Source organism: Impatiens glandulifera, chromosome 2 (genome assembly GCF_907164915.1).
Source record: "Impatiens glandulifera chromosome 2, dImpGla2.1, whole genome shotgun sequence".
NCBI classification, from domain to species: Eukaryota; Viridiplantae; Streptophyta; class Magnoliopsida; order Ericales; family Balsaminaceae; genus Impatiens; species Impatiens glandulifera.
The window spans coordinates 7,941,891-7,959,390 of record NC_061863.1 but is presented as its reverse complement, the minus strand read 5'-3'; the positions used below and the strand labels follow the sequence as shown (position 1 = coordinate 7,959,390).

Here is a 17,500-nt window from a genome sequence, read left to right as displayed (position 1 = left end):
TATAAATAATATATGTACCCAAATATTGGAAATAATTCCAACAGAGAATGTTTGGATTTCAACCCGATGAAGCTAATGTTGTGTCATTCATTCAAGCTTGTGAAGATTTAGGCAGTGCCGACCCAATATGTTTGAAGGCCTTGTGCGAAATATCAAATGCGGCCCTAAGTACTCCAAAAAACGAAAAACACCAAAACTAAAAACATAATATCATAAATAAATATCTACGCATACCAACAATTAAGATCACAACAACAAAATGATAAAAAAAAAAAATCAAGGCAAATTTTATGGTAAAGCTTATTAAATTTACTTCAATAAAAAATGCTCTTGTTACATTGTCTTCAAAAGGAATGACCAAAATCTGAAATTTATTACAAAGACACGACATGCAATACAATTCTACTAGAATTTTACTAATTTGAATCAGCCAATGCAATACTATTTTCTGAAAATTGATCTTCTTGCACTCTTAGATGCAAAATCATCAATTAACCTATCATAGTCAAACTTTTCCAAAATCTCATGTTCAATAGAAATCAAAGCCAAAGCATTTAGTCTTTCTTGTGACATGGTCAAACGCAAGTAAGATTTCAATATTTTTAGCTTTGAAAGGCTTCTTTCAGCTGATGCTACTGTCCCTGGAACTGTTAACATAATTCTATATGCAAGACAACTAGTAGGATAACAATTAGCTCTTTTCAAGAAATTTAAGATTGCACTGGTTGAATCAAGCTCATTTGGTAAATGTTTTTGTAATAATCTCAATTCCTTTATTAAATCATCATCGTTAATGTCAAAAGTGTGGTCATTCTCCAGCTTTTTCTCAAGGTTGTTGTAGCTTCTTTTTAGGTTAACAGAATCCAAAGACTTTAGCTTCTCTACCGTAAATAAGAACCCAAATGTCTCCTATTATTGCTCATATTGTTCAAACCTTTTCTCCAATGAACCGATTGCTTCATCAATTATGTATAAAAAGTAATGAATTTTGAAGGATTCTTGACTTGATTCTTCGATAGGTGGTTCAGATGGCTGATTTTCAGAGTCAATCTCATCAAAATATTTTTTCTTAAAAACTTTTCTTTTCTTTTTCTTATCTGGAAACACTGGATCAATATACAATTCAACAGCAATTTTTTTGGCACAATTCAACGCATTCTCAAACCCTACTTCTCTATACTCTCAAAAGAATGCAATGACAATGACAATAAAAATAAAATAAATTCATCACATTAATAAACATAGTTGACAAATGACAATAAAATAAATTGTGATGGAAGAATAATGAATTGATTTTTAAAATTGCAATGATTAAAGCTAAAATCCAAGAAGTAGAGATTACTAACAATTGAGGAGATGAGACGATGGTCGAATGTCGGAGTTTGGAGAGAGGATGGGGTTGGACTTTGGAGATAACCTTCGGTTTGTCACAATTCACAAATTGGGTGCTTGCCGCTTGGGTGTGTGGTGTTGGAGTGGATGGGTTTAGCTAGCCGGCCCTAGGGTTGAGCCTCATTTTTTTAATATATATCATATATGTGTTTAATATTTTTTATATATATGTATATAATTTTTTTAGTGGCCCTACATTTTTTGTAGCCCTGTGCAAGTGCTCATCTTGCACAGCCAATGGACCGGCCTTGGATTTAGGTATAGAAAAATTGGCTGAATCAATCCATTCCTATGTTTTCGCTTCTGGTCTTGTTTCCGATTTAACCATAATGACGACGTTCAAGAGTCACCGAATATGATCTTTTCGTCGGAGACCCTCTTACAAGTATACTCTCATTATTTTTACGTTTCTCACTTTTTTGATCATATATATATATATATATGATTAGTTATCACTTGATATTACTTTTTTTCAGCGGTTAAAGAAAAATTAAATGCCGCTAATAATATTTTGTAGAGATTTTCCGACACCGTTTCATTAATTTGTTTGACTTGCTCTACTTCATCCCCTATCGTTACAGATCTTTAGAGTCACCTTCCAAAAATTACAAGATTGTTCGATCTTAATCATTAGAATTTTAATTTAACATCTAAATTTGATATATAACTCCTTATTTAAATTAATAAAAATTAATTTATTTTCTAAAAAAGTTATATAATTCCATATTTAATTTACTTAACAAACATTATAATTAAAATTGACCCTCCAATTCTAATACTATTTCTTTCCAATAAGAATCCTTCTTTGGAAATGAGTACTATAGTCTATATATCAAGTGTGAATTTCAATACAAATATGTATTTATCACAACTCAATAGAAAGTCTAACTGTGTTATATAAGTTATTTAATTTAGTATTCTAGATCATATCTTAGTAAAAGAAAATACTACAGTTTTGTCCAATTTATGCAATGAAAACACCCTAATAATTAGTATCATTACATTTTTTATTGATAATTTGATATAGTATTACATTACCACTAGATTATAACTCCTAAAATTAACTAATAATCTTTAATAATGGGTTTGACTTAATGTAAGATTTTTTTTATAAAAATATGTAATTAATGAAAATTAATTAAATCAGGGTAAGATATATGCAGCATAACAACCAATGCACAACTATTACAAAAAAATAATAATATTATTATTGTAAAAAATCAGGACAAATCCTGATTTGATAAGTATTTTTTTTGTATCCTTAAGCAAACTTACAAGTCTTGCATAAATTCTATCATGAATGAAAGCACTTCTAATAAGAAAAGTACTAGATATTAAATTCTATATAATTTGGTCTCTTTGGTGAAGTTCCATTCAATACGGTATTATGACAAGTTTTATCACATGGGTATGGACAATCCAACTGTCGAAACAAATTCTTGTCGTAAAACCATTCGCCAACTGCTTCCGCCATAGTCTGATATTTGACGGGTTTGATTGAATATAAAATAAGATTAACATATAAGAACCAAGGAAAGGAAAGAAACTAGAAAATTTGAATAAATAAATTTAAGCAATTTAATTAAAATAGTTAATCTTACTTTCCCTGCAAGCTTAGAAGAATTAGGACCAGTCCATATCTCTTGAACTTCAGTTTGGCAATGGACGAAGCAAGAATTGATGAATAACCCATTGTACTCAGATTTCTTCACATTTTCTATTGCATTAATGAAATCTGACCTGAATTCTGTATAAATTAAATCCAAAATAAAGGATTATAAATTCTGAATAATTCCATAAGAAAGCACTCATCTTTTTAACAACAAAGAGTCTAAAATTGACCATTAGACCAATTTAAAATACACCTATATTAATATATATATTTTTGAAAACTGAGGTTATACACTGAGAAAGTTAGTCAAATCTGTTCACCATGAATTTTACTTTAATTCCTTAAACTAAAATATAGATGTTTTTTTAATAATAATAAAAATGGGACCATGAGGCAACAACCTTTTTATGCATCTAAAAATAATAATAAATTCTGATTCAAAAATAAATTTGACAATTTCTCAATGAAATTTAGAAGAAAAAAAAACAAAATTAAGTTTCAAGACAACATAGTAAATGCAGAGTTGTCAAATGAATATTCAAAATTTTATTAAAGCACAATAATTTTCAACAGAGTTCAAAAATTCATGGGTGTTCGATCGCGACTTTATTATTATTTTTCGAAGAAATGTATACCTTGCAAGGTGTTGAGTTGAGTAGGAGAACAATTGGCTATGTTATTTTTACAATCAGTCCAAGAACGTTTAGGATCAGCATAAGATGGTATCAGAATATTATGAACCTGAAAATTGAATTATAAATTATTTTTGTTAACTCAATTCTCTTTTGCATCTCGAGAACAATGTTTAATTCTAACGTCAATTACCTGCCATACATCGTACTCCGCATTTAGAATAAATAAAGGCGTTCGAATATCTTTAACAATATTTTCAGGAAAAAAACACTGCGATTGTCACGAGTTTAAGTATTAAATTAAATATACTACTTATAAGAAATTCAATGGGAAAAATAAAAATTAGTGTTACCAATCCAGGACTAAGTTTGGAAGTACATGTTTTAGGCAAATTTCCTGCTATTCTCTGCATGTAAAAAAAAAATATCGTCGTTGTAACGCGTCAATAAAATAACAAAATGTTATAAGAAATAGCGGATTTTGATGGGAGATTACATGAGTTTGAACCACACCATTGAATTTTGTTTCAATGTATGATTTTCCAGCTATGTCTTTCCTGTATTTGTCAAAAACAAAATAAGAATTATGAGTTAATGATTAACGAAAATCTTACTAGAGTGGTTACTAATAAAAAGTTCATTTTCAAAATAAAAAAGGCATAGTAATGGGAAATAACAAAGGGTTTCAAAGGAAAAAGAGATATTAAAAATGATTTACATAAAAAAAAAAAATTAACAACACTAGGATGGAAGAAGTGACCAATTGGGATAGAATTAGCGACGTTTTAATTATCTTAGAATTATAAAAATCGTCAACATTTGAGAAATGACGGTCGCAATTTTTTAAATTACCTTTTTCTTGGTTTATGTAAAAATGAAAAAATGTCTATGATTTTTATTGCTATTACTTTTTACACTAGTGAAAGTAGAATGATTTATAATTTACCTGTGAATGAAATAACCAGCGTCCGCTAAACATTTAACTTTGGTGTTTTTAGATAAAAGGTTTCGAAATTCATCACATTTAAATATTGATGACATTCCTCCAGCTGAGCAACCGCCTAAAAGTGCCTGTTAAAAAAACAATAATTAATTATAAAATTGATGCTTCTACATTTTCAACAGAAATACACCCACATTATGCGCTTTGTTTAGCCCCTTCGCTAATAAATCTTCGATGATCGCGACGAAAACTCTTGCACCTCTAAAGTGAAGATTAGTCGCCTAAACAAGAGAAGAAAAAGTAAATAAGCGTATTAAAAACTAAAATTAAAATGATTTGATATTGGTTAATTAGCGAGGTCGTATTTTCAAAACTTTACCGGATCAACTTCTTCAACATCAGCCATAAACGACGCTCCATCGCAATATCGGATCTTGACCCGGTTCCAATTATAGAAAACTGAGATTTAATAAGGTATTGTTAACAATAAACAAGTCTTATATATAGAAAACAATGTGAGATCATTATTTTATTTTTTATTTTGTAAGCAGTTTATTATTTAGAATAGATTAACACACATCTCCACAAGTTAAAAGTATTGAACTTTAAACTTTTCATCTCCTACATAGATTAATTAAATTCAAACCTGGATTAAGTAGTTTCTGATTATTGAGAATTCCTTTGAATTGGAGAGTTTTATTCATTAGATTTGTCGATCCTCGAAAAATATTTTTTCGAATTAGGCATTCTGACGTGCTTTCACACCATCCTCCTCCCTGACATAACAAATCAACCGAAAATCGAATCGCAAGCATACAAAAGACGGGTTATCTAAGACAAAACAAAATTAACCTCAAAAATAAGTAACCAATTGTCGGATCCATCTCCAAAACCCTTGTCGAAATGGTAACCGGGTGGGCTCCCATCTAAACAAACTGAATTATCAAACAAAAGAATTTCCTTAAAATTTTCTTCATAAATAAAATTTCACAAAATCTTTACAAAATTAAAAATTAATAATAAAAAAAAACCTGCTCCTTTGGCAATTGCACTGTTAAGAATAGTCATACTGACTGTTTGTCCTTGAATTCTCATCACCAGTTCTAGCATCAAGACTATCAACACTCCTAACATTTTGCCCATTTTCGCAGAGGGAGAGAATATTATTTGTATTTGTTATGAAAAATGTGAGTGAATTAAATATATAAAAAATATTAGGTGAAAATGAAGATAATGGTTTTTTTTGTATATGAGGGAATTAAATGAAACTTTTTAAAGTAAAAAAGTAGATAAGAAAGGAAAAATGAAATGTGATATATTTGTGTTAAAATATTAGATAATATATGTGTAAGATATTATAATAATATTATAAATTTTGATAATATTATAAATTTTGATAATATTATTATTATATTTAAATAATATATTTATAAGATATTATCAATATGATAAATTGTGATAATATTATTATTATATTAAAATAATATATGTACAAGATATTATAATAATAATATGATAAATTGTGATAATATCAATATTATATTATTTTATTTTATTAATTTTCTTATTAGTTCAATATAATGTTTATAATATGCATAATTTATGTAATTCGATATATTATTCAATAAAATTTCTCTCTTCTCATATTCTAACATGGTATAGAGATTTTGTAGTTTTTCGCTGTCTTCATTAATTGTTACTTTAGTCATTGATTGAGAGCTCTAATAATGCTCTATTAATTATTATTATTATTATTATATTTTAATAAAAAATATTATTTTCAAACAATTATGTTGATGTTCCTATGTCTTCATCAATGGTCACTTTAGTCAAAGATTGAGAGCTGATAATGTTTTATTAATTATTATTATATTTTAATAAAAAAAATCTTTTGAAATAATTATGTTGATGTTCTACTTTCTTCGGCAATCATATATTCTCTAAGTTTTGATTTTAGTTGTTTTTTCAGTCAATAAATTTTATTCTCATAGGATTCGACCTCTTCGCTGGTTTTATTTTATACAACTCACGGACATCCCTGTCATTGGATGGATTTTGAGACTCACGAGTAACTTCGGAGTTCATTTAGTTGTTGTTTCACCCCAACATTTAATGCTCATGGGATTCGACGTATTCGTTGGTTTATCAGTCAACACATTGACATCTTGTAATTGGATGGAACTTATGAGTTTCTGAAGATTGAATAATACATCATCAACATTTCAACATCTCGATCGTCTTCAACCTCAAGTTGTTCAAGCGTTTTTCGTCTTGAGTTTTAGAATGAATGTTAAAATATAAGATAATATATGTGTAAGATATTATCACAATATTATAAATTGTGATAATGTTGTTATTATTATATTAAAATAATATATCTGTAAAATATTATTACTATATAATAAGTTGTGATAATATCAATATTATTTTATTTTATTAGTTTTCTTATTAGCTCAATATAATGTCTATATAATAGACATAACTTATTTAATTCGATATATCATTCAATACAATTTCTTTTTTCTCATATTCTAATAACTCTCAAGATCCATCCAATTACGGGAATGTCCGTGTGTGTTGTATAAAATAAAACTAGCGAACAATACAAATTTATCTCTTCTCATATTCTAACCATTTGTATTTATTAAATATATAAGTGAATTAAATGAAATTTATTTAGGTAAATTGTAGTTAAAAAAATAAAAGTGATGATGTTTATATCTTATGAAAAAATATGAGTAAATTAAATGATTTTTTTTAAGTGAAGAGTAGTTAAAAAAAGAAGAAAAATGAAGGTGATATGTTTGTATTTGGTATAAAAATAAGAGTAAATTAAATGATAGAGATAAAAAATAATGGTTATGATCGATGTTTGTATCTTATAAAAAAAATGACTGGATTAAATAAAAATTTTGAGATAAAAAGTAGATTAAAACAAGAAAAATGAAGGTGATATAATTGTATATGGTATGAAATTTTTAAGTGAATAAAATGATTTTTTTATGTGAAAAAGTAGATAAAAGATTTTTTTATAAAAATGTTAATAAATGATATAGTACATTTAGAACATAATATAGAAAAAAAATATTTAGACAAATTTACTTGTATTATCACCTCATTTAAATACATGAATTATGGAAATTTTTTACAAATGTATTTAATATTAAAAATTGACTCATTTAATTTTTCATTTATTAATGATAAGAATAGTTATTACCATATTATATATACATTAATATTTATTTTTTCCTCTAATTTCATATTCAGTCATATTTTATATTTATATTCAATTATATTTTTAAAATAAATTATATTAATTTTGTATTGTTTAACGCAAACAAATTTTCTGGTTCAAAATTATTTAAATTTAAACAAGTATTTCATATATTATTTTATTCAGTATTATAAAATATTTTAAAAAATTAGTTAACACATCGTTTGAATCATGTTTTGAAATATATATATATATATATATATATATATATATATATATATATATATATATATATATATATATATATATATATATATATATATATATATATATATATATATATATATATATATATAATATTTAGAAATTGACTCAACCATATACAAAAACTAAACATGATAAGTTTTTATATATTTATATATATTTGAAATTAATTATTTTTTTTATAAATAATTCATATTTTTAAAATTATAAAATTTAATATATATTAATATAATATTTTTTTACTAATGATTATTTTCTAATTTATATTGATAAATATATTTTAGAATTATATAAATTATGTGTATATATATTAATAAGAATTTTCATACATTATTTTAAATTTTTATATAACTAAAAATTAAATAATAAGAAAAGAGTTTATAAGAAATTTAATAAAAATTAATAAAATAAGATAATAGAATAAATTTAAACTTAATAATTAATTTATCAATTTTTTTAATTTTATTTAAATTATGATGAGCTATTATTTGAATATAATGAATTAGTTATTTATAATTTATTAAAATATTTTATAATATTAAATAAAATAAATTTAAAATTTAATTTGATTTAAATTTAAATTTAAATAATTTATAAATAATTAAACATTTATAGTGTGAATGATAAGATTTTGATTCTATTAAAAATAAAAATAAAAATATATTAAAAATAAATTTTAATAAGAAAAATAAATGAAATATAAGAAAGAACGAAAAAAAAAAGAAAAAGTTAATCCATGAATAAATGTAATTTAGTAGACTATATCTACCTATTTTTAATACTAAGTATGTCTATAAAAACTTTTAATAATTTTTGTAAGTAAAGGTAAAGTTATAAATTTAAGTTTAAATATTGTTTTCAATAATATATAGGTTATAATATTTTTTTAAATATAGTATATGTTCACTCATCAAATATAAGTATAATTACTTCAAAAGTATTTGGATTTTCAATTAATTTGACTCTTTTTAATTTCATACATCTATCTATATTACCTAAATCATTTATCAATAAAAACAGTTTTTTATAATATGTATAAGAATTGAGTAAATCTATGTTTTTTTTTTAAAATTTTGAACTTTCAGACATGTTTAAAAGTTTGTAATCTTTATAAATATGGGTATATTGTTTCAGTTCAACTAACTTTAAATAGAAAAAAATAAAGAAATTTTGTAAGATTAATTGTTTATATATATTAATAAAGTATATGTTGTATATTACCTATTTATTAAAACAGATTTTAAAAAAATGCATAAGGATTGAGTAAATATTTAATTGATTTTTTTTTATTTTGTAAGATTTTGATATTTTAAAAGAACAATGAGAAATTTTCAATTTTATAAATTTATGGTTAGTCAAATTCTTATTAATTGAACAAAGAAGAGTTTATATATTAAAGGTGGTCAAATTAATAGTCTGTATTAAAGTTTATAAATTGATTAATTATGAATAAGGTTGATGCATTTTGTTATAATGTGAACACGTAAAAACTATGATTTAATATTTATATTAGTTAACTTGAAATACAATAAGTGATATTTATATAATTAATTATTATTTAAATTCTCTGATTAATTGATTAAATGTGTTTGTAGAATATTTATTTAATTTCGGAGATTAATCTGATCTCAAAATGAATAACGGATTTTAGCGTTAAAAAAATGATGGTTAAATCAGTCGTTAAAGTACAATATCAACAATTGCACTAATAAATAATCCAGACAAGTTTTACTATTTGAGGAACTATTGTTTTCTACACTTTTTTTTCAAAATTAAAATTTTGTGTCAACACGAATGAATTTTTAAAATTTTTGTTGCTCAATTTTCTATATAATAATTTGGTGGGTTTATATTTTATAAGATTTTTTTATATGGATTGGATTAAAAATAACATATATATTATTTCATAAAGGGAGAAGGCAAATATTATTACTATTCTCATTTTTTAAATGTTTGAATAGGTAAGTTATTTAAAAAAATATTTTTGTAAAATATTATTTGACTAGAAATAAAATAAACAAATTTGAGAGATAAAAAAATATTCAGTCATTATAAAAACACTCAACTAACCCTATCAAATAAATTGTAAAAAATAACTAAAATTCAGATAATCATATTTCTTGTTTGATTGGGTGTTTTTAAAATTTTTTCTAAATAAAATTTTAAAATTTTTAGTTTTTTTTGTTGAATCAAGATCAAAATACCCTTTATTTATTTCTCTTGAATAATAAATTCATTTTAAATAATTAAATATAATATAATATTTTTTATTAGAGGAAAAAATGATTATATGAATGAAATGATAATTAATTTTAAATAAAAAAAATCATTTAAAAAACATTAAACCAAAAAATATGAAACAAACCTACAAATCGAACAATCTTACCAAATAAATAAAAAAAAAACCTTCAAAAACCAATTTGAACATAATCTGAAATTAAACCAATATAAGTTTATAAAGTTGTTTAGTTAGCGTATTAGTTGGGTCCACGGAAGAAAGATCAATGACCAATTTAAAGATGGTGAAATTAAAAAAAAGATTAGGGCTCGGAGTTGTGAAAAGGCTTTATTCGGACAGAATTTTTAAAAAATCTCAGTTATTTGAAAAATAATGATTTGGGGTGATTTTGAGATTGTGTTAATATTTTTGGATAAAAATATTTAAAGAGTATTAATATATAATGAAAAAATAAAAATATTTTAATTTTTTGATTAATGAATTAAGTAGTACGTTTAGTTTGAATTATTTTAATAACCAAATAAAAATAAAATTGTTTTAGTCTCATTTATTCATTATATCATTCAATTAATCAATAAATTTAAAATATTATATATTTTAAATTATTAATTATTATTTATAATTATATATTAATATTTTTAAATCTTTTTAATAAAAAATTATATTATTTTCGAATTTATCAAAATAAATAAATTCAATCCAGTCAAAGACTATCTCCAACCGAAAAAACTCATTTTTAAACTCATTTTGGTGTAAATGTCACATCAAACAGTAATTATTCTCCAACCGAAAAACTCATTCTCAACCCCAAAAAAATATTCTTATAATATTATTCCTTACATCAATTTTTATAACCTTTTAATATCACCCCGTATATTTAATAATATTATAAATTATACCATAATATTTTAATATCATTTCATTATTTTAAATTTGATTTTAAATTTATTATAAAAATTCATTAAAAATTCAAAAATTACAATACACAAACTAAATAAAATATTATTTATACAAATTAATTATATTGTTCATTATTATAAATATAATATATATTTTTTTTTATTCTTTCTAATTGTTTTTGTTATTTTTTAGTTATTTTTATTAATATTATTCATTATTATAAATTTATGATATTTTAAAAAATATTAATACAAATATATATGATAACATATATATATATATATATATATATATATATAAAATTATAAAAAAAAATTAAATATAAAATTTACTTAAATTAAAAGTTAAAAAATTAAATTAAATATTTAAAAAAAATTATATAAAAATTAAGTATTTAAATTAAAATATTTATAAACTTTAGGCTATTTTAAATTTTTAAAAAAGTATTTACCTTTCTGAATCCATTGGGTTTGGAGAGAGAAAGAGGAGATACTCATTTTGAGTAAGAGTTTCGATTCGGTTGGAGTGAAAAAGGAGCTTATGAGTTTAATATTCTGTTGGAGATAGTCTAATTTATTTTCAAATTTATTTTTGATGTAAATGTCACTTCAAATAGTAATTTTTTTTCAACCGAAAAACTCATTCTTAAACTCATAAAAATATTTTTATAATATTCATAATTATCTGAATTTTATAACTTTTTAATATCACCCTATATATTTTATAATGTTATAAATTAAATCAAAATATTTTAATATCATTATAATATTTTAAATTTAATTATAAATTATTTATAAAATATTATTAAAAATTCAAAAATTAAAATACACAAACTAAAAAATATTTTTTTTTACATTATTATAATTTTTTCTAAATATTATTATAATATTTTTTTAACATTATTATCAATTTTAAATATTATTATAAATTTATGTTATATAAAAAATATTATATAAAAAAATTAAATTATATAATTAAACTAAATAAATAAATTATATATATAAGATTAATATATAAAATATATTTAAATTAAGTTTAGGTATTGAATTAATTTTTTTTTTGAGTTTATGAACAGTACGTTAGGAGATGCTCCAAATTGAATTTTTGTTTGAAAACACCAATCTCTCTTTACTTTTAAAAATTAATATACTCAATTTAAAATTTATTATTTTATTTATAAATAATTAAATATTTTTAAAATTAAATTTTATATAATATATTGAAACAAAATTGTTTTTAACACAATATTTGTTTTTGAAAATATGTGAATTTTAATCTTAATGATAATAATAATATTTTATAAAAAAACATACATATCAATATGAAAAACTAAATAAACTAGTTATTTAATTAAGTTACTTAGATTTTTTATTATAAATTATCATGTTGTTATAGCCTTATAGGTATATTATTAACAAATAAATGTTTAAATTTAATTTAAAAAATAAAAATATATATTTAATTAAAATAATATTTTTAAAGGTATCTATATCTTATATAGTTAATTGTCAATATTAAACGTAACCAAATGTATATGCATAAATTATTTCTCAATTTCCTAACCAACACAAATCCAACTTAACTCTAACCTCACTTAAATAAATATTTAAATACATAAAATTTAAATATTTAATAAATAAATAAAATTTTAAACAAATAAAAATTTGGTTAGAGTGTTTAACTTGGCCCAATTACCATTCCCAATTACCATTCGAATTTTGGACAATTTTACAAGGACTTGAATTTTGATTAAAATGAGATGAGCTCCAATTATCAAACTTTTAACCTTGTAACTATGTGTGACTTTCTTTTGAATTGATGTGGTATTTTTCTTTTAAAATAATATGTCATTTGGCATTTGTTTTTTATTTTATTTTATTTTAAAGACGTTTAAAACAATATATTACAAAGGGAAATTTGACGAAATGATCCTAAAGATAGGGTTATTTGACCTGGTGACAAATAATAATTTTATTTGCTCTCGTGGTCACTTTTATTTTTTGGACGAAATTACCCTCTTCGTGTAATGCGAAGGGACTTCGCGTTTCGCGAAAGAATTTTTTTATATAAACACTTAAATTTTTTCATTTCGTCATTTTCTTTCTCTCTTCCCTCTCTTCTCTCTCTTCTCTCGACGGCATGACGGCGGCAGAACCACGACGAAATCCTAAACCTAAACGAACACATTATACAGATCGACGACGAAAACACGTTCTAATATCAGGTGATTGGATCGATTTATGTTTTATTTTCATTATATTCATCTTCAAACCTAAACCATGAGTTCTTCTTATTATTCATCTTATTGTTCATCGTGGTTGTTCATTTTGTCGATGATGAAGTTGATATTGCTCTGATTCGGTTCCATTTCAGGGAAGATTTATTTGATTATCGCGACTTCACGTTTCGCGATGGGCTTCACGTTTCGCGAAGGCCCATTGCGTTACGGGAAGCGGCACGGTCGACACGCGAAGGCACATCGCGTTACGCGAAGCGGCACCGAGTTGTACTTAGATTTGTGTAAAACATTTTTTTGCTTAATTTCTAATGTCATACTCTTCAAATAATCATTTTTTGCTTAATTTCCTTTTCAAATCGAACATTACAATCTCATTTATGTACAAGTGTGTATGATTTGTATAGTGTGAATGTTTTTGCATATAGTTTTGTAATTTTGTTGGGTGGTTCTTTATCCTCATTTGGTATGCTGCTTAAACGATTATTTTATATACAAATCTGAAATAAGTTACGTTAAAATCAAATCTTATCTTCTCAGAAACATAAGACAATATGTGAGTGTGTATGTTTTGGGTAAATGTGCAAGAGTTGGCTTGAATGTTAAGGTGCAAAAAAGCTAGAGATAGTGGAGAAGGGGGTATTGGTCAAAGAAGAAAAAAGAAACATTAAAGAAGAACTTGATTTTATAAAGAATGGTGATGACTGTTAGAAATCTTGTCTTGAAAAATAACAGAAATATATATAAACGATGTTACAAACAAATTAAATAAATACAATGTTACAAAGAACGAAATCACCAGATAAAATGTTGATTCGAGGCATGTGTTAGACACATTTCCCTTAAAGCAGTTCCACCATCTCCCCGTGTGCTAGAGCTTGTCACAGATGGCTGTCTCCCAGGGTACAACGAATCTAGTAGTGATTCAGCACCGGAATCACTACACAACGAGCTTGACAAAGTACCTGGACTATCACCGGGTTTCAACGGAAAATATCGAGCGAAGAACTCGAAGAAACACTCACAAGACAAGAAGAAGGCTTTTTGGAATTCTAGAGTGAGAAAGATGAAGGATGAAGTATCTGTAAAATGAATAATGAATAGGTATATATTGCTGAGAATTAAACCTGTAAATAAAACCATCCAAACGTTTATTAGCAATAAATATTGCTCATTCATTTGTTAATTAATTAACATCAGCCTATACGTTGATTTGCAGAAATGCAATGCTAGAATTCAATGCTAATGCTAGCTAATTGAAGAGTCCATACGTTAGCCAATAGGCCAATTAAAACTAAATGTTTATCCTAACATTATGATTTAATTTTCTAATTAGGCATTAAATATTAATTAAACAATTAATATTTAATTATAATTTGGATTAAATTCACCGTTAATTCACGTTTGAATTTGTGTGAATTTTATTTGATTTTATTTATTTACAATCTTATTTCCATTCATTAATGGAATTAGCTTAATTCCAACAATCCTCCACATTAATGGAAATTGAAAGATTAACCCGGTGAAAGGTTTAACAGTTGAATTCTACATAGGATAGGTAGGTGTAACCCTTTGAACCTTCCCTTGTGAAAGCATATAACTTTACTAGCTGATTAGTAGACTCGATGTCCTTGAACTATTCTGCCTTTTGTGTAAACGATTACACACTTTCACATAGAATTCTCCCTAATACATGTCAAGCTCTCATGGTTGTGTCCATTTTGGCCATGGAACACGCGCTTGGTTCTGTGAGAGGGTCTAGAATTGAGCCGTGCAATTCTTTCGAAGCGGCCCCACTTCTCCCTCACATAGGTGATCTCTTTGCTCACAAAGAATCATTAAAAGCGATATACTTATCCTCGTCAAAATATTATTGTTTCGTTATAGGATTAATCTTCAACAATAACTTTCCAAGTCAGTACAATTAGGTTGTCCCGTTGAACCTAGTTCTTGGGATCTCCAGTCTGCATATGTTGGGTTTTCCTTCACACCAACTTATAGTAGGCTAATGTCTCAAAAGACTTCAAATTATCTCTCTATTCAATAATCTGATTAGTGAATCCACAATGTTATCTTTGACTTACATAGTCAAATTTGATAACTCCATTCGAGAGTATAGTCTAATGACATTATGTCTAAGACGTGTATGTCTAGACTTGTCACTGACTCTAAGCTTGTCCAATTTCTAATTACTATCACAATAATTAGAAATTCATGTTGGTACATTCTTAGTTAACCTTGGAACATCTTCTAATAAGAAGCATAGTCATTCGTACATGCTTATCATATAATTTTTTATGAAAATATTATTTACTTGGCTAATTAGTAGACAAAATGTCTTTGAACTATTCTGCCTTCGTGTAAACGATTATATATTTAACATAAAAATATTTTATTTTTCGACATAAGTCAAAAATATAGATTATAACGTTTAATCTATCCATCATAAGTTTCTTAGAAGATTTCCATACGTAGATTGCACTTCTAAGTGTAAACATATTCACTTTTAGACGTAAACTCTTTCATTTAATAATATCAACATATCATTTGATAACAACATGATATTTCGTTTAGTGCAATTCATATCCTTAATGGATTTTATCATTTTTATCATAATTTTCAATGATAAAATATCGTACAAAAGACACGTAATGAAATAATTTTCATTGTCTTCATGATATATATAATTGTCACATCCACTTTTTAATAAAAGTATGATCAAATTTTCATATCACTATTATAAAATTTATTATAAGTCATATCAAGACTTTATAAACTTTTCTTTTCATTTATTTCATAAAATCTTTTTGAAGACATTGATTCTTCAAAAGTTTTATGAAAGTAATGTCAAAATATGACACGCTTCTTGATTTCAAAATCCTCAAATTTTAAATATCGATTTGAGCACCAACTCAGCAAATATAAACAAGACATTTTCTTGTTATTTTCTTTCTTTTTGTAAAGTTGCGCAACTTTATCTTTTATAGAGAACATATTTCTCTAACAATGAATTATCTTTTTATTTATCATAATATACACAATTATTTTTGTATTATAATCAATAAAAATATTTGCCCCCACATTCGTGTTGTTATCCTTTTTTAAATCACAAACATTTGTATGATTTAAATCAATGATTTTCTAATTAAGAAATTGTCACACAATTCTTTTACAAATTTCTTTTGTTATACTTATCATACATTGAATAAGATAACTATATTATAAATATTTAATTGAATAAATCATAATTTATATACAAGTGATTAGAATGTTTATTCATTTATAAATCATTCTTCACATAATCTCTACATAAGAAATTAAAAATATTTAATCAATTAAAATATTTATTTCAACACTTAATTTCTATAAAAGAAATTAGAATATTTAATCAAATAAATATTCACCATATCACATGCTTTCTACAAAAAAATCATAATGTTTCAAGCACCTTTGACCGAAGTCGCTTAAACATTTATTTCCGGTTGCACGTTTGCATCCCGTAATATCGGCACGTTTGCCACATTATTCTCAAATTAAAGAAGACTTTGCTTGTAATTATTTGATTTCAAAATTATCAAATTAAGTAAGTCTTAGTGATGCAATTGGACAATGTATATCAAGTATCTTATGTTAAACCAAAATTAATATATCTATATATATGATATTATATATTATTGCTTCTTTTATTTTAGTCACCACGATGACAAAACAACTATAATATATATAGTCAATAACATAGAAACGTAATCAGATAAATAATATGTCATATATATTATTAAACAAATATATATACAACTTCATTTATCATTAAAAATATCGTTTAAAAAATATATGATAATTAATTAGAATGTTGATCATTTATTTTTAATCAAATATAAAACTAATTATATAAATAAATATCCATGTCATCAATTATTCGTTTCTTAATTAATTAGATGACCTTTAACATTTCATAACAAATCTTTGTCAATCAAAGAACACATGATTTGTGACAAATTTCAAAATTATCTATTAAAATAAAAATAGATAGAAAATAAATCTTAATTTATATATATATAAATTTCTAGA

General features: G+C 24.2%; 1 protein-coding gene across 1 annotated transcript; it reads right to left on the bottom strand.

Annotated features, from left to right (window-relative positions):
* Positions 1–441: 441 nt before the first annotated feature.
* LOC124924274 (pectin acetylesterase 8-like) lies at positions 442–5,731 on the bottom strand (the record flags this gene model as incomplete). Its single annotated transcript, XM_047464333.1, has 12 exons — positions 442–909; positions 2,994–3,139; positions 3,640–3,745; positions 3,830–3,907; positions 3,990–4,043; positions 4,133–4,193; positions 4,583–4,707; positions 4,774–4,860; positions 4,959–5,038; positions 5,226–5,355; positions 5,432–5,514; positions 5,611–5,731. Coding segments are annotated over 12 exons (1,539 nt in total), but the record flags the coding sequence as incomplete, so codon positions are not given.
* Between the last annotated feature and the right edge of the window lie 11,769 nt (positions 5,732–17,500).